At 37.3% G+C, this 19584-nt stretch overlaps 1 protein-coding gene across 1 annotated transcript in view; it reads left to right on the top strand.

Moving 5' to 3' along the window:
* TTC1 (tetratricopeptide repeat domain 1) overlaps positions 1 to 19584 on the top strand; it is a 33337-nt gene that overhangs the window by 8632 nt on the left and 5121 nt on the right. The window contains exons 3-7 of the mRNA XM_069773193.1: positions 3852 to 3912; positions 5756 to 5868; positions 7908 to 7944; positions 9672 to 9820; positions 15968 to 16022. Of these exons, the coding sequence (XP_069629294.1) occupies positions 3852 to 3912; positions 5756 to 5868; positions 7908 to 7944; positions 9672 to 9820; positions 15968 to 16022 (415 nt within the window). The remainder of the gene's footprint in view (positions 1 to 3851; positions 3913 to 5755; positions 5869 to 7907; positions 7945 to 9671; positions 9821 to 15967; positions 16023 to 19584) is intronic.

Here is a 19584-nt window from a genome sequence, read left to right as displayed (position 1 = left end):
GGATCCTAATTTCTTCAGAATATGGACAATTGTAATTCAGTATCCAAATATGTCAACATTTCTAATCAGATCCTTTAAGAATCATATTACTAGTTAAATGTACTTATTTCTTCTGGACTTCAAAAAAATTTTTTTTTTTACTTTGTACATCAAAAACTAATGCCTGCCACTCAGAATTTGTCATCTTTGTGTTAATAAAATTTGCAAAAAACAAGCCTTAAGATTTTGCTGACTTTGAATAATCATAATGGAGTGTAAGTTGGGGAAGTTGTGCCTGACCCCAATGTCGTATATGAGCAGCCTCAGGGAATGTAGTGGGTCAAGATATCCTTTCCATAGGCAGAGCATTCTAGGAGTTCAGTCTGACCTACTTCCCTTGCTGAGGAAAGGGTAGCCTGCCCTGCAGCTACTTAAATCTTTTTCTGAAAAATGAGTGGGTAGGGACACTGAAATGACATTGTGCAAAATTTGTCCCAAGGACAAGTCACTTGCAATTTTTTCACTCTGGGCTGATATGATCACAGTAAACTGGTGACCAGTCAATTTGCAATTGTCCATCGAAGCTGGAAATTTAGCATACTGAGTGGAGAGGTTATGTCTTCTAACAGTGGTTTAGTCTTTGGGTTTAGGGGTTTTTTTGTTGGTGGGGGGTTTTTTGGGATTGGGGTTTTTTTTTCCCTGAATTTGAATAGAAGACAGTTTCTGACAGCACCCATTGGACCCGTCCTTTCAGGTTAAATGTAAATTAATCCAAAATAGTTGACTTTCCACTGCTTTTGTGTTAGGATTTTCTGTTAATGAAATGTATATATGGAGGTATAAATGATGTTATTTATTTCACAAATACATAGTGTGCTTTAGAGCACAGTGCATTTGGATGTGACGTGCTAATACGTATGCTTTTACATCTTGTGGAAAAGTCAGAGCAAATTGCTTCTAGGGATAGTCTGCTGCTATACATTGTTTATGGGTCATACTTCAATCCAGAATGAAGCATGAGGTACCCTATAGACTTTACCTTTTTTAAAAATACTGTGAAAACTTGTACAGTTTGGAACTTAAGGGACAGCCTGAAACCCGTAATACAGGGATATCATGAAAATGTTGGTCAAGCTATAACAGAAATACTGGTTTGGAACCAGGACTGCATTGCTTGCATTGCTGCTTTCTAGGGAGCTGAGTAAGCTGCAAAACCATATACGGTGATCTTAACAATGCTGCTGGCTTCTGAAACGTGCTTAGACAACACCTTTTCTGGTCATATAGTCAGAAGTGACCACAAGACTGTCACTGACATTTGTATGTCTGTAACAATTATGTGACTAATAGTCCTCTATTCTTCAAGTTTGTGCAGTTTGATTTGCAGGCAAGAGGATGTACAAAGGAACAGGCTTTCGGAGGAGAGTTGTATGAATCATCCGCTTCCCAGCGTGACAGTCCTTAAACTCTTCAGTTGCTCAGAACTTTCATCTGCCCATGTTTCCCCAGCGAACATGGCCATACAGCCACCTTGGTCTTTCTTCTGTGCTGTTGAGACTCTAGGTCACCATCCTCTTCCATCCTCTTGGCTACCTGAGAAGGAATCCCACAAGTGAAGAATTTTTTTTTTTTCCTTTCACTCTTTTTTTTTTTTTTTTTTTTTTTTAAATATCAAGCTTCTTTTCTGAAGCCGCCTTGCTGCAAATTATTTTTATATTAGTGTTTAATTCTTAACTGGGGTAAACATATAATATTTTGTAATAATTCTAATAAAATGAAACAAAATAATGATAATACAGGTAAAGCTTTTCATCCAGTGTTCCTTGATTTTAGCGTTTCTGCATCAGGAGTACTGTGACCATGCTGTAGTTCTCATTTTATGAAAAAAAAAATTATTTCGTTATTGTAGAGTTATAACTCTACCTTATGCAACAGTGAATCAGTTAATGGCACTTAAAGGCCAGTTCTTAAATAGGTCATGAGCAATGAAGTCAGTAGGGGTAGTGTTTCAAGCATTTCTTTTCTTGAATGAGGGTTGTCTATGTAGATCTTTCATGTTTTCCAGTAGGATCATCATCTCCAAACCTGTTCTGTGCTGAAATCTGGCTGCTTTGTTCACTGATGTGAAAATTACTTCCGTTGGGCTTTCACTCTATATGCATTCAAGATGTTATAAAAATTTCTTTCTGTGGAGGGTCAACTGTGTGTGTGGCAGTGACCTTGCTGGAGCTGTTTTGTGTGGCACTTCAAAAGTTTGGGTACAGCTTTCAAGTGCAGTTACATACTTCCTGTGCTGAACAGCAGAATCCTACATACATACAAAGAATTGGTGCTTTGAATGCTGCTTGTGCCTTAAGTGGTTAAATTTGTTTGTACGGTCACATTTAGAAAGCACCAACTGGCTTGTGTATGTTGGTGCAAGTGACATTGTGGAAGGACTTGTGTAGGTTTGTCAGTCCACCTTGGAGGAAAGCCAGTTTCTAAATAGGGGTGCATGTTTTGTCTGACCTATGTTCTAGTTTTTGAGGTTTTTTTTTAAATGTGAGGAGCAATGAGTATTAGAAAACATATTTAATAGGCAACAGGAAAAAATTTAGTGATGTAGGCATGTATCGAAAGGGTCAGATATTTTACTGTGTAATTTTGTGTGTCACAACTGAATGCCATTCCCCTGAGCCTAGTTTTCAGAGCATTGTGATCTGTTATTACTAAGATGGTGACAATGGTCAGGTGAATTACTTTCCAAAACCAATAAAAGCAAGAGGAGAGACCCTCTGATTTTGTATTGTTTGTCAGCTACGTGGCGTAGCTGTGAGATGGTGCAGCGCTCCACAAAGAGTACTATATTTAGCTGTTTCCAAGGAGATGTTCTGTGCGATATTGATAATTGCATTAATCCTTGATTTACACAATCTGCAGGAAAGGAAACTGCTCCTTTTCCTAGTGTTGGCTTTTTAATTGCTCAATGATCTGTAATTTATAGACACCTTGATTTAAGTCCTTTGTGTCTGTATGTGCGTTGGGGGCAAAATCCGTGGTCAAATAATCTTTTTTCTACTATAGAAATGATTCATGAACATGAGCATTGCTTCTTGATGTTACTGTCTTACTTATAGTGCTTTGTTTTTACTTGTGTGAGGTTATGTCTGCATGTGAAAGACTTCCATTGTAAATAGGTTGAAGAGATGGCTTGGTGAAATCCTGTGTTTTCTGTGTCAAAGGCTAAGAGCATTCATGTCAACTTCACTTGTGCCAAGAGTACTGTTAAAATATTCATGGCTGAAAACACAACTCTGCTCAGCATGTGCAATTTTCACTGTATAACAGAACAATCTTCCTGGGTCTGATGGCTTAGTCACTCTCTCTGCATAAGAAATCTTTCAGGGCAGTATTATCCATGGACCTGTTTCTAATGCAGTCAGCTCAACATGCTTTGTACATCTCTGAAAGTAACTACGAATTTCTGAGGTGGAATTATTTCAAGCAAAACTTTTGAGACTTTACATCTAAAATATATTCTACATAGTTGACCTGCAGTGATTGAATTAAATTGAGTTGGAAAGGAGAAGCAAACAGCCAGCCAAAAAGCTAACATATTAGTTTAAACCTTGTAATTCACTATGAATGCTCTTTCTGCATACTGTTGTCCATGAACTGGAGCTTTTTAATTGCCTTGTTGTTATACTCCAGTGTTTCATGGATATATAAAGTGTATCATGTCACAATGACTACAAGCAAGCCATCTTGGTACTAGTTAAAATTCTTCAGGTTACATTTTGTTCTGATTTCTATTCATATTTTATTTGGAACTGCAGCTGACCTACTTGTTCATTTCAATTAAATACTTTGAGACATTGTCTTTTCTTTTGTAGAAAAGAAGAAAGGAGAGCACAACGCTGAAGGAGAAAGGAAATGAGCAGTTCAAGAAAGGAGGTGGGTTGATAATCTTTTAACACCATATGGATGTTACAGAATCTTAAATTAATACTTAGCCATCATGGTGATGTTGCAGAAAACCCATAGGAAGATCTCACACCTATCATTGTTCAAATTTATCATCTATATAATTTTTCATCTGGCTCTAGAGAACAGAAAAAGATAGCAGACGTCCTTAAGAGTTAAGTTTAAATCACAAAGACTTGGATTACTAAAGCAGTATTCTCATGAAAACTAAGTGTTTAAATCCAAGAACATGATAGAGAATTGACTGCCTTCCAAGTGCCATGGTTTCTTTTACTAATCAAAAAAGGCTTCCACTAGGCTCTGAGTTTTGCTAATGCGTGTGCTTAGAATTGATGCAGGACTTGGTGGCCCAGTAGCTCTCTCATTCCTTTGTACATTTGCATGTTTCTTTTTATCCACTGACTCTGTTGTACATTTTAATTTGTGTATGTGTGTGTACGTATATATACAGGCATCTATATATACATATATACACACATGTATGTATATGTATATAGATGTACATGTATATGTGTATATAGAGATGTACACACATGTCTATGTGTGTATATGTAGAGATGTACATGTATGCACACATACATATATTAAAAAAAAAAAATCTAGTGCTGTGTAAATTTCTAGCTTATGCCAGAACTGGATGTGTTCTGAACATAGTTAATACATAACAACAGGTTTGAGGTCAGTAATAAATAACTGTACTAATGCTTTTAATTGAAAAACATAAAGGGAAAAGTGATTTTGACACCTACCTTTCATTTAATGTTCTGGTGGCTAGAGGATTCACAAAGAAACCAGGAAATGCAGATTCATACTTTCCACAGTCAGCGGGGACACAAGTAATTTCCCCTTCCCAGAAGTATACTCTGATAACCAGACAGTGGCCTTCCAGTTGGAGGTGTCTTATTGTGGGCTAAGAGAGCAAGATTCCTGGGGAATGATTTACCAATTCAGGCAAGCATCAGAGCAGGCAGAAGGGAACTGCTCGGACCATGAAAGCGGCAAGCCTGTAATGTTGGCTAAATCATCTTGTGAAGTCTCATCCATAGCCTCTTCTTGACAAATTCTTCGGCACATCTTTTCAGTGTGCCTGTGCCTGCCAAAGTGCTTACTAATCAGAAATAACACAACCTTTTAAGCACCTGGATGGTCACCAGCTAATGTTCACAGAAAGAACTGCCCTGGTTTGAGGACAATGCACTTGTCAGCTGGCGAGCTGTTGTTCAGAGTCAGTATAGGGCCTTTTCACTCTTGACTCTACCTTTATTAGAAAATTAATAACTTGGTGGTAAACCACTGGTCATTGCTTTAGACCAGACTTGATGACGGATGGCCTTCAAGTGATAATGGGTTTGTGGTGACTGACCTTTAAGTCAGTCATTGAAGATGATGTGCCAAATAAAATATTGCCATAGCTGCTTTGAACAGGTATCGGTGCAGTGACATGTTTCAGCACATGCTTCCTGTCAGATCGAGGATACACTTAATCTGAAGAGATTTTACCTCTAAGGCTGGTACTGAAATAGAATTACACAATTTCAGGGATGAGAATTATAAGCATGTCATGCCGCACTTGTTACATTAAGCTCAGGACTGTATTTCTGCTTTTACAAGGGTGTTGCTTTTAAAATAATTGTCATTGATCTATGTACTACTTAGTAATGTACTTTGTCTGAGAGCAGCTACTGATTCTGGTTTAATATTGCATCATATGTTGAGAAATGTTTCCAAAGAAATCCTAGCCATGTTGTTCACTGACTGTGCTGCTATTTGAAATAAATTGTCTGTTTTGGTTTTTTTGCTATTGCATCTGCAGACTATGGAGAGGCAGAAGACTCCTACACAAAGGCTCTGCAGATTTGTCCAGCCTGCTTCCAAAAAGACAGGGCTGTTTTATTTTCAAACAGAGCTGCTGCAAAAATGAAACAGGTGAATATTCTTTTTATTTTATGAAACACCATGTATTGATTATATGACAAATGCAATAATGAAGTCATTAGGGGTGCATAAAGGAGGGCAAAGGAATAAAGCTGTTTGCAGGTTTTGCTGCTTGCTCAGTCTGTCATGCTCCCAGTAGAAATGCTGGTATGCTTGGCTTTACTGAGGATTAATACAAACCTGAAAGTTTCAGTTGGAACAGCTGTTCAAAGTTGTTCTGCTGCATTATGTTAAAACCACTGATTTTTTCTTTCATTCTCTCTATTTTAATGAAATTCAAAGTTCATGTAGAACAGATGTCTTTGAGCATGTTTAGTGTATGCAGACCATGTATTAGATTGTATAGAATTGTAGCTAGTTAGTGTTTTTTTTAAAAGCCTGGATTGTCATATACTTGTCTTCATTTAATTGGCTCAAATGCTTTGAGGCATAAGCAGGACTTCCTAAATAGGGCTTTATTAATTCAGTTAGTCTGCTTCCTTCACAGTTGCTATGTAGTAGGACAGACCTATATAGTAGGGCATGGTCTACATAGAATGGCTGCAGCTTTCTTCATATGTTTTCTATTCCTTGACCAGGGACAGGTGCCCAGATGTTAACCAGAATCAGCAATAAACTTAAGTAGCATGGAAGGCACAGAACACAATCTGTCTGAACAGAAACTTTCACTTCTTTAGAAAGAGGAGATACTAAGAATTCAGGAGAAATTACTCCCTATTTTTGCCTTTGTTTTTAAGATTAAATTATTATAGAAAAATAGCACAGTTAACTCCTATCCTCAGTTTACCCTCCAGCAAAGAGAACTTTCTTGCAGTTTTCCTCCAGTATTGAGACAGATGCAGCTCTGTTCAGAAATGTACCTTGCAGCCATATTTAGACATAAATAAATAAATTCTTACTCAGCATAGAATATTCTTGTTTGGCTAGAGTTATCTAACTTGCTGTTGGGATACTGAATTGTTTGAGCAGGCAAGGAAAAAATGGAATAAAATCTGTAATAACAGATGCTGGAACCTTTCAAATATGAAAGCTGTAAACTGAAAAACCTCCTCATAATCCAGATGTTAACTATTGATATCACCGGGAAACTAATCCCGTAGCCCCCAACGGAGGCCAAGATGATAAAAGAACTGTGCACAAACTAGTGTATCTCACCAGGATAGATCAGTGGAACCTGACAGACCAATACATTACTCTAAAAATAGATTCATATTATTAATAACTTTCCCCATTAAGTTTGTTCTTCCATACCTGCTGCACCCATTTGCTTTGCACTACAATAAAAGCTTGTGAGGCATTCTCTTCTGAGACAGCTTCTGTTTTATGGAGGAGAAAATAGTTAGTTCCTTGGGTGTAGAAAGATTACTACCACTTAGATCAACAATACAAGCACAGAACAGCCTGCATTTTGGGTTGGGGTTTTTTTAAGCCCTTTTAGTTTGGATGAAAATAGGATCTCTGTCTCAGCTCTTTTGCTTTTTTTCTTGTTTCATTATAAGCAGATTGCCTGGCTGTCATCTTCTAACTATGGTTGTCTGGGTGCACTAAAATCTTGTCCCTACCACTTCTGGAAGCCTTATGCACTGTCCCTTGTAGAGAAAGCTGTATTAGTGCTAAAGGCAGTATCTGCTTTCCAAATGTGTTAGCTTGTACAGACAAGAATTTATCTGGGGCTCTTGGGAACTGTCTATTCCAACCCCTTAATTAATTGACAAAGGTAGAAAAGCTGTAGCTCGGTTAAGCCAAGGCCTGCAGATGTGACTCAGCCTTTTGACTGTAGCTTGCTGCCGGCTGTTCAGTGCAGACCGATTAGTGGGGCAGCCGTGCAGTTTGAACACTGGCAACCTTCACAGAGAAGAAGCTAATCACTGGTAAAGAGCTTTACATCAGAAGCAACGGTATGAAAAGCCTTGATTACATGAACATCCCAGTTCCTTGGAATGCCAGACAAACCTTTTTGCTTGCAATTGTAAATAATCTGTTTCACAAGAAATAGGATTTAAATATAACAAAATTATTTTGTATTCTAGGACAAGACGGAAGCTGCCCTAAGTGACTGCAGCAAAGGTATGACTTTTTTTTTTTTTCCCTATGTGCTGCTCTTGTGCCAGATCTGTCATGCATAAATTATGCCATTTAGTGCCTTACTGCAGAGCTTTAATTTTGGGCGTAAGAGTCTTTAAAGAATTTAAAGAGAAGAATTCTTTATATTACTTATTTTGTAAAATGCCTATCAAACTTTTCCTGTCTGCAATAATTTACTTTCTATTCTCTTGTGCCAATAAGGCTGCTGTTTTACTTCTTTTTAATAGGGAGGTCTTTTTATTATGGAAGCTGTTTCCTTACACATACTATTTTAAACCCATTTCCCCCTGCTATTCCCCCCCAGAACTTGGTTTAATCCCAGATTCCAAGAACCATGAGGCCTTACAGAATTAAAAGCTTTATCAAGTCCCTTTTATGCAAGGCTTTTGCTTTGTCACAAGGGGTTATGCTCTCCTGTTCTTGTCCTGCATGGTTTTCTCTCTGCAACTTCTGGTGAAATCATTTCAGCTGTGTATTGCTTTATTGCTTCCACCCACTCACCCATGCTTGAATATTTGTTAAACTCCCCATGACAGCTGGGGAAAAAGGTCCATGTTACCAATCAGAAAACTAATCCAATGGCTGCGTGCCAGTACTGCTTGTACCGTAAATATGAGTTTGTACATGCTAAAAGTATTCTTGAAGGTAACAAATTCTAGCTCGCCTCTGTCACTTTGTGGGTTTGCCATGTTTTGGTGGTGGTGCATTTTGAAAAACACTTCTGCTAATTTTGTAGTGGATGAAAGGGAATTGGTCTGCTTTGCAGCAGTGAGACTTAAACCTACCATCGCTTGACACTCCCCAGGGACTTGGCCTACAAACTGCAGTGCAACACTTGGAGCACAGCAGAGCAATTCACACTAACCTGCAACTTGCTGACTGTAGCATTGTCTTTGTCCTTCCAGAAGAAATAAACTAGAATATTTAGCTAGATAATCCTTGATTTAATTGTCCCAAGAACCATTTTAATGGGTAAGTAATTATAAAGTGGGCAGTCTTTCATACTCCCTCTTTCTATGATGAAAAATGGATGAAGAAATTTTTGAGAAATTACCATTTGCAGGTTACTGTTAAGTTTAGCATTCAGTCTTAACTGCATCTGTAAACACAGTAATGGCTGCCAAGGGAATAAGGAGAGGAAAAGCTTAAATTCAGTCAGTATGCCCCTCTAACTTGTAGAGCTAATATAACAGTTTGTGGATTCCCAACCCAATTTTGACTGATATTAAATTCAGAAGAACACCAGTAGTTCTGGAGTTTGTCTCAACTTGAACTGAGATAAGCAGGGAAACGCTTATTTTCCCTGCTGTGTGTATGTTTAGGTATATTTAACTTTAGCTGTAATCTAATAATACACACTTATTAAATATACAAAAGTTGAAAAATATCTTACAGGTCCTTAAAATTTCTGAAGCGTCACTTAGAATCTCTGCATATACAGTATTGCAAAATTAAATGGTTGTGCATTATAAATCACTTCTATCTGTGATAGCTTGTAGACGTTAAATGAAATATGATCATTTGCATTAGACTTTCACAGGCAGATGTATGCCTTTTCTGAATTACGACTTAGCTTTTAAACTGTGCTTGATTCTGAGCTAGCTACGTTATAAAGATAACTATTAAGAACTTAATACACACTTAAGAATTCATTTGAGGGGTGTAGAAATGTTGCAGATAAAATACTGTGCTTTGTTTTTGTTTTCTAGCAGTGGAATTAGATCCTAACTATATTAGAGCTTTGCTGAGGAGAGCAGAACTATATGAAAAAACAGAAAAACTAGATGAAGCTCTGGAAGATTATAAGGCAGTCCTAGAAAAAGACCCATCAGTTCATCAAGCCAGAGAAGCTTGCATGGTAAGCCTTTATAGTATACTTTGGCCTAACTTTAAACCAAGGTCTTCTCTTTCCTTTTCTAAATATTCAATGTTGTTTATGCAAGCATCTTCATATGAAATGTTGATGACTTTTTTTTTTTTTTTTTTGTCTGAAAGTGTAGTGGTTTTCTCATCTGGTTTTACATAAGGAAGATTACATGAACTGCCACAACTTCCGTGACAAGTCTCTGGTCCATAAAGCATAGTCCTCCTTTTTACCTTTGTAAAATGAGTGAAAGTAAATGTGTATTCTGAGCTGTAAGCATCTAATAACATGTTTAGCTGTTGAATAGTGCATGCACACACATGCTTCATTCTAGTTTCTGATTGAGGCTGTTAATTGTATTTATGCATGTGCTAGAAAAGGTTGCCTGAACCACTGCTGCATTTTAGTAGCCGTCATTTCAACACGGATCTGCAATTTGGAGATCAGAATACAAGCACCCTATTAACACAGTTCTTGCTAGCTGTTTAATTAGTGGGAGTCTGGTTTTCTTTCGGTAGAATTATTTATCTGATTGGTAAATTTGGAGTCAAATGTGTTTATGGCATAATTATAAAATAATTACTTTTTTTGATGACTTGATTATATAACTTTGAGAATGGCAAAGACAGGATTCTATCAGTCTGTATCTATGTCTGTATCTACTTTAAAATGTTGGTATTTTGTTTCTTTATTTATCTGTTTTCTGTCCTTGTTCTTTGCTATGCCTTGTGTGTGTATTGGCCACTTCGAGTTATTTTACTAATAGTGACTGAAGTCTGCTATTAATCTTCAAAAACTTAGCCTTTCACTTGAAGAAAAAGGCACCTTGTGGTTGCAAACAGCACTCTCTCCTGATGCAGTTACTTTGTTCTAAACAAAAACCAACCTGCAGCTTAGTACTGTGTTCCAGTGTCCGCTTTCACCACTTTCAATCAAATTACAAATACTTCAGACTTCAGCATTAAACATGCCTTGCAGAATCTTTGCCATATCTCTGCTAAGTGTAAGGAAATGCTTTAAAAGTTTCCTTGGCCTTTAGGATGTGTCAGCTTGGATAAAAAAGGTAAACCCCTAGCACTTCCTGAAATCCCAATCTAACATGTAAATAATCTCTACTCAATGGGAATTTAAAGTCACTGCCACAGCCTGCTGATTTGAGGTTTTAAGTAACTCTTTGTGTAAAATACCAGCAGGAAGTGATTTTTGTAGTGATATTTAGTATGTTAATGTTCAGTGTGGAAAATAGCTGTGGATTTGACAAGTTCAGAGGGTCTTTCACAAGGGTAGCAAGAAGGGAAATTTATTTTGTGGAGAAAGCTCCTCTTACAGGCTGCTTGCTGTTCTTATTTTTGAAAAGAGTTTATGAAGGCTGTGTTGAAAGGACAAATGTGGTAGAGATGTAGCCAGACAGCCTGTGGTTTTGAAGGAAGATGTGCTAATGAAAGGTAGCAACTATAAAAAGTACAGTGGTGGTCACTTTTTATCAAAGTGGGAGCTTCAGGTCATGGTAGGTGAATGGTTTGCAAGCACCAGAGAGCCTGGGAAGAGCTGACCATCTTCTGCAGGGAAAACAACAGCCAAACTATTCTTTACTTCCATTTTAAGGTAAATGGATGCAATTTTAAAACGTAATTCTTAGTTGGGCACTCAAATCCATATGCCAATACTTGACTTTATATCTGGTTAAATTTTCAAAGGGCATCATTATTGTAGTTCAGCTTCACATCAGTGAACCTGCAACGTGTTCTGCCCCATAAAAAAAAAAAAAATCATTTGCTTCACCCGCAATATTATCTCTAAAACCACTTTGAATATGTTGATGCAGAAATATTTTTTAAAGGCTTAGGTTTAATTGATTTAACTCTCCATTTGGGAAAATAAATCATTAGTAGTGATTTCCCCCGCCACCACCACCTTTTCCCCATACTTTGGTGTTGTAAGTGACAGAACAGAAACTGCTTTTATAGCATATTAGACAAGAAGCCTTGCCTGAAATTACTTCCTTTGGGACTGCATCAGTTGCACTGATGGCAGAAAAATACTCTGCTTAACTGTGTAACTCCTGTTAGTGGTAAGGGTATGGTTTCACAAAGCAGCTAAACTGGTCTACTAACTACCTGCTGCTTACAAAGCTGTCCAGTTGCTTTCCTTGTGCTAGCACTGGTACTAGGTCATGTCCGACCCTAGGGGATGGCTGGTTCTATATACGAGTCTGGCAGACAACTAACTCTGCTAAAGGGAAAAACAGCAACAAGTGAGCAAAAAAAGGCAGCAACCAAAAAGCCCCAAAGTAAATACTTTTATATTGCCTTGGCTTTTTGCAGTCAGACAAGTCCTACTGCAAATGCTAGGGAGAAGGAAAGAAGACATGGTCAAGGCAGTGCAGGAATTGGGGCCATCGCTTTTGGCAGCACCCACTGACAAGGTCAGTTTACTGTACTGTGAAACAACCCCCTGATGCTTGTTGCATGCATCTAGTTGCGAGTAGGAAAGAACTTTATCACCTACCTCTTGTCAATGGCTTAATAAATGACAAGCTTGTCAAAACATCGTTACTGCATGGGTAATGAATGTGATCGGTCCATCACAGTCTAGAAAAGAGTATTTATGTTGGCCTTGTTTATAGTCTCCTAGCTGAGACGATGGCTTATTTGATTCAGGAATTCAGCCAAGGAGTCTGCTGACATTCATAAAGGAAACGATGGGGTTTAGTTTCTGTAGCTTGTAGTCTTTTAGCATTAGACTAGCTCCAGAGTGAGGCCTAGTGTAATCTAGCCAGTTACTTGGTAAAATAGTGTATAAGGAGTGCCTTTTAGCAGCTTATCATGCAAGGAACAACTGTGAAGATCAGACAGATTGTTATAAACCGCCAGTCAGGTTAATCTCCACAGATTAAGACTTTGGAACACTGTCAGTAGTTGGTACAAAATGTAAGGAGTTTAAAATACATATATTTTGGCTGCTTGGAACCCCCTGAAAGTAGAGATACTGTCCTTTATAGCTCTTGCAAAACCACAATTTTCTTTCAGTGAGTATGCCTCTAATAATCTCACAAAAGACCCCTTGCTCAGTAACCAGTGGAGATTTGGGCTAGAAGAGAATCGTAAACAGCGCTGCTGTTCTTCCTGTCCATCTTTCAGGAATGATCAGTAATTTATTCTTAATTTTTGTAGCTGAGAAGTACAGAGGTTGACTGTTACATATACCTTCTGCTCCTTGACCTCATTTTACTAGGCAGAGGCTTTAGGCTCACATGTGGTGCAGAACACTTTGTACAAAATGCCCTCAATTTACACTGCACTGGGAGTTAGGACATTCTGCCCTGAGTTGGTTCTGTTCTTTGTTAAGTTTCAGAGTAGAAGCAATCTTTTGAGGCTGAAACTTAAAAGTCCCCTCTTGAAAAATTGTTAAGGAAATACTGACAGCTAGTTTTACACTTTTTAAAATATTCATAATAAACTTCTGAATTTCATAATAAAAAAACAATTCCATCTGTAATGTTGACTCCACATATGTGGTTAACATATCTAATGTGTAGGAGACTAAGAAGCTTTGCTTTATTGTAAAATGCATTGTGCTCTGCAGAAATATCGCAGCTTTTTTCCCCCTCACTGATAATGAAAATGATGCATCAAGAGAATCTGCATATTAGCTTCAGATGCTGTTAGAGCAAATCTTTCTCCTTCCTGTACATAGAAAATATTTCAGATACAGCTTTAGGGCATGTCATGATCTTGTTAAATGACAGTTTAAAAATACTAAATACACAGTAGTTCTTTGCTTTGATTCCTGATTTGGTAGCTGCACTAAAATTTCAGTACTGTTTATATTTTAGGAGTACAGTGCTAGTGTTCTGATTTAAATCCTAGTGTCACACACTTTAGTTACTTTTGACATATTCAATGCCAGATTAAACAGTTTGAAATTAAAAGGTTTTGTGGTTAAATAACCCCTATTGATGCTTTCCCAGAAAGTGTTTAATTATATGGTATCAATCTTTAGGTTTTGTTTTTAGCAGGTGTGTAACAGTGTTGTGTGAATTTTAGCTTCAGCACAGTTTTTGAGGGATTGGCAGGCCAGATAAACTTATTTACCAAAAGAAGCTGTACTTTGAGGTAAGTATCATAGACACCAGATAATTAGCTGTCCTTACAGACACCTTTCTACAGATAACTAACCTTGCAAATACATTTCTGGAGTGAGAAATGCTGAGTCTTTACAATAGTAGTATTCAGACAGACAAAACATGGAGTATGTATTTCAGATCAAGGATTTGTGTCATTTCCTGCTAAAGCCTAATGTCCAAATGTGAGAGAGACACGCTATGTATGCCAAACTTGTCCAAGATTCAGCAAATCTCACAACCACAATGCAAACTGAATTTAGAGCCTGGGGATATCCACACATGTTTTCATGCAGGCAGCTTAGGTCCGGATCTGCACCCAACTTAATAAGCCCCTCTGGGTCAGCAGGAGTCAGATGAGGTCTGACTGGGCTAATTAGATCTGGCTCACTGGTGGTGATGCTGGGCCTGGGCTAGTTTCAAGCTTAGCCATCCATGTATATCTGCATTCTATTCCTTAGTACTTGGTTTTTTTCTGGGGTATACCACCTTTCTTCCCCATCAGTATAGAAAATGAACTGTATTTGCCAGTGTTCACCAGTGTATCCTGCATTGAAGAGGAGAGGAATAGCCAGGCAGCCTTGTCAATGAGCTTTTCTTGAGATGAACATCTTATCTCACTGTGGGAATGATATCAGGATGACAAACCTATCCATGATGACTGGAGCTATAAATGACAGGAAGGAACAAGATTAGGAAATGAATTCTTTAACTATGTTGAGAAGCCAATTATCACAAGGCATGTGTATCAGGAGTGAATTCCACACCTGTTACCATAGTCTGCAACTGTAATTAATTTACTGATAGCACCATTACAGCAGATCTGTCTTATTTGCTATGACCTCCACAAGAAGAGACAGCATAGTTATGCATATAATTGCATGCTGAACTGCCAGAATCATACAGTAATAAGCATAGTATAAAGGCTTGAAATAGTACTTCTGAAAAATATGAAAAAAGATGTGTGAAAAGTGACAGTAATTTGTAATATATTTTGTTTCAATGTTGTATTTAACTGATGTATAGAAAATGCACAATTTAAATGATACAATGGTAAATTTAGTTGTAGTGAATATAAAGTTCTAATTAAAAATGATTATTACAATCATATAGCAAAACACCAGTGCTGTGTAAGGATGGAAGGTGAGTCACAGCTGTTCCAGGCATAAATGGGAATCTCAAATCGTTAGGAATGCATGGACCCTGCAGTTATGTAATGCTCATTAGAAACGTGATAAGTTTGTGATGGCGCAACAGATTTTAACACTAGTGCCAGCTCTGAGAAGGGGAAAAGCACATTAATGAACTGTTACTTGGACTAGTATGTTGCTCAGGATGAACTGCTGGAGTTCCCTCCCCATGATGACCTGCCAAATCAAGGCCCGCATTTATAACACCCTCTCCTCCTCAGAACTATGCAATATATTGCGTAATAAGATGCTGCTCATTAAGTGATGCCCTGAGGTTCATAGACAGTTAATTCAGTGATCTTCTGATAAAATATTTATATTTAGATGATCTTCGTGTTTTCACACTGCAAATTTCCCTGAAGTGTGATGCCACTGAGAACTGACTTTATGGATGTTTTGCTTGCTACACCTGTGTTTACATTCAGAAGTCAAATGCTGTGCTTGCTTAGTTCCTCTAGCCTCTCTTACCAAATTTATTACATGCAGCAGAGGAAATAGGGCTAAAATATACTTTAATTGTAAGTCTCTTAAATTCCATAAGCTTTTCAGTTAAAATTCCAAGCAAACAAATCAGATCTCTTTTTCAGCAGTAAAACTGTATGCCTATATGGAACCTGCACTTACAAGTTACAACTTACGGTTTATGTGAACTGATGTCATAGGATGAATTACAGGTTTTCAAAATAAGATGAAAGTGTAGTTTGACATAAGGATTCCTTTTAAGCCATAAACAGTGTATCCTGGGTATGTGTGTGAAAATTCCATTAGTTTAACCTACAATATTATTGAAAGCATAGGTCTGATTCCAATTTTTATCTCTCTCCACAGCGATTACCTAGACAAATTGAAGAGCGGAATGAAAAATTAAAGAAAGAAATGTTAGGTAAGTAACATGTACATATAACTTGCATAATAATCTTCATAGTCTACTAGAAAAACAAAAATGCATGAGTAGAATCTCTTGTATAATTTAAAGAAGGTAAATCTTAAAGGAAATACTTATTCTGTGTTAAACAAAACTCCCAATTTCTTCATAGTTCTCTATTGCTTGGTTTCACCTGCAGTAAGTTCTAGCCAAATAATTCTCCCACACATAAAAGGCTATTAGTTAAATTTAAAGAAAGAATACTCAAGACCTTCTAAAACAATTTAATACTGATGCATGTAAAAGCAGGGGGAAATGGTTTGAAACAGACCAACTGCTCTGCCCTTTCTCTCTGCAAGTAAACCTTCAAAGCAAGCATTCCCATGAAAGGGATAAAACAGGGTTTTCACTAAACCTTTACATAAAAGAAGTCAACCAGCTGTAATAACTGAGCATGTTTGATCTTGTGTCTGAAGAAATAAATTTGGTTGTTTGTAGCACTTCCAACCTATAGACCTCCAAGTCTTTATGTTTACCTTGATTTATATAGTATTTCAGTTCTGTTTGTTTGGAGGCTGAATTAGACCTACCTAGTGTTACAAACTGGCATCTGGCCTTGCTAGGAGTGGAATTAGATTTCCTAACTGCATAACTCGTCTCTTGACTTTTTACAATTCTATACCAAAGGATACTGTTGACTTTACTTGTTTGTAGAAAAGAGAATTTGATTAATATAACTCATTTGAATGTATGTGCCCCCATCATCATGTTGTGTGGTATTGCTTGGATAATATCTTAACTAGATTGATGTATTTCAGAAGGATAGCTACTTAAATAAGATTGTGCAAGCAAGATTGATTTTCATGTGTAATATTAAGTATAAAGCACTTCCTTGCACCACTCACAGGGTTATGGTTAAACAAACAGTTTGGGGGGGGACCTCCTGCCCAAAAAAAGACTACCGTCAACATTGTCTGCTGTCTTGTAGTTAACAGAGTTTGTTAATTCTTATAGGTTCAGACACTACATAAGCCAAACTGATATTCTGGTTCTTTTTAAAATGAGTTTTTATTTTTATATAATCTTTTCATTTGTACTGTTTAGAAAATCCACACAAAAGAGCAAGGACAAATGACAGTATAAGATAAACTAATTGTACCTAACCTGTTTCAGAAATAGCTTCAATAGTTACCTGTTTACTCATTCTAGGTGTGACAAGTAGTAGCTGAAATGCTATTTTAAGATGAGTAGGCTTTGAGGGTTTGGGATGGGAAAGGGGAAGACTGTTTTGCTATTCTGCAGAGAATCAGGTTAAACTAAAGTCTGTCTTGCATACTGTAACACTAATTCTTAAAATATTTTGGAAGAAGAGACTGTTTCAAGGGCTTATGCTGAAGCTGGTATTTTTCTTTATTTTTTTTTCTTGCTGTGCAGGAGTCTGATTTGCTCTTGCTTTGTACCTGTTTTGACCTAGTCAAGTTGCAGTGAGGCTTTCTAGAGCTTTACATCATCAGATTCTGTTTCCACCATTGTGCTTAGAACAAGCCATAAATAAAGAAGGTTAAGTGTCATAGTGCTATAAACAAATGACAAATACAAAAAATCTCCAGAAGGATCATGCCCATTTGTAGGACATGGGATGGGTTTCAACAAAAAATAATATGATAACAATTTCTAATCTTTTTTGAACTCTCCCTTTGTACCATTGTTACCAATGTCTAAAGGGCCTCACTAATCACAAGGGACTATACTGAAACAATAAATCCAGCTTTATAAACTGTCATTACAAACCTAGTTCTATACTGCTAATTTTTGCCTAGATTTCAGACTAGATGTGATCTTTTTAAAAAGCGTTCATCCAGTGGCAGTTAGGATTTCAGAACTAAACTCGTCTTTTGGGAACCAGTTCAGGCTGTTTATATTGGGATTCTCAAGAAAGGAATCCCTTCTCAATGATGTTACATACATGCAAGGAGATACACTGATGTTTACTGGTGTAAACAGCCAGGGAAACCAGACTAAGAGTGGGGTAGTACAGCATATAACCCTATGTTCATCCACAACCTTTGCATGCAACAAGATTCATATAAATTGTCACATATATTGTTAAAATTATATGGTGTCAATTGGGCAGGTGGTATTTTATTCTTAGCACTGCTTGTGATCGCTAGTGTAACACAAATGGAGGATTTTTTTCTATAATACATTCTCTTAATAGAACATTTGAAATTAAGTTAGGAATATGAGCAGTAACCAGACTAATTTTTTTAAGTGTTATAAAATTCTCTGTATCTTATTGGTAAGAGAGATAGCATTAGCATTAGGATCCAATGATGGAGGCCTGGGAATTAAATACCTCCCAAGGTTTACAGAGTGCTGCTGTTCTGTCTGAGGTCAAGTAAAAACCGTTAAAATTGAAAAAGGGGAATTAAATGAGAGTTGTGGAAGGAGTGAAAGAAAACAAACTTGATATAGTGTGGTGGTTAAAAGATTTCTTTGGGTTGTTTTTGTTGTACGATGTATTTGTTTTAAGCTGTTTCAACTTTTCTATTTCAAGAACTTTGTTAGTGCTATTTACTGAGTACTGTGTCAGAATAGACAATTGCTTATGGTAATCTGTTAAAAGTTTACCTGACTACTGCTTAAGTAGTGCCAGGTGTGCAAGGATTCATTCTTGCCTTCTCACAGGGGAGTCTGCTCAGGTGTCTGAGTTGTACCCCAGATTCTTTGGTTCCAGTAGAGCAAGTCAGATGCGTCCTAATAGTTCCAGGCTAGGCCTAGTCGAGGAGCACTGACACTAAGTTTAAGTTCATCACCAACAAAATCTTTAGAAAGAATGTCACAGTTAATGCTTTGGCTCCTTTGAAGTTTGGATATTGAATTGAATTTTTATTTTAGTCAATGAATCAGCCAGTAATGTTTTTTCTAGGTTTTTATTCTTTCAACTAAAACTAAGTCCTGGTATACCCAACTAACTAACACTGTCATGAAAACTGGAGCTTTGTACAAACAAACCAAAATAAATGGAGTGCATCTTCCTCCTTTCCCAAGTGTGTTTCCTGTTTTCCAGTGCTACAGCTCATTACCACATAGTTTGTCAGAAGCTGAAACCACTTCTTAAGTGATTGTGTGTAAATAAATCAGAGTACACATTCTTGGCTGGATTTTTCTTCCAGACTACCTAACTATGAATTCTTGTGTGCAAGTGGTAGTGCATGTGATTGAAGTTGATGTCACTAGAAAAAGCATGTTTTGTTGCCAAACCAACTCTATTTCTGCTATGTGTTCTGCACGGGTCTAACTTTTCCAAAGCTGGCATTTGTGTTTAAATTATTTTCCTATTTTCCATTCAGCCTTTGCAGGTTAGTGCTGCTGCTTGCCACTGACGTTTGCTCAGTACAAGCTAACCTCTGAATTTCACATTAAAGAAAGCTTAACTTATAGCACACTTTAAAGTAGCTTTTAAATCCATGTCGCTCTTTCCCTTTATGCTTTCATAATGTGAGCGTCCTCTGACTTAGTAATTGCCCAGGATGTGAGCATATACTGACCATCTTCTGTGTTCTTTTTTATTTCTCTT

Source organism: Haliaeetus albicilla, chromosome 27, assembly GCF_947461875.1.
Source record: "Haliaeetus albicilla chromosome 27, bHalAlb1.1, whole genome shotgun sequence".
Classification (NCBI taxonomy): domain Eukaryota; kingdom Metazoa; phylum Chordata; class Aves; order Accipitriformes; family Accipitridae; genus Haliaeetus; species Haliaeetus albicilla.
The sequence above is the reverse complement of the archived record's forward strand: the minus strand, read 5'-3'. Positions and strand labels throughout refer to the sequence as shown.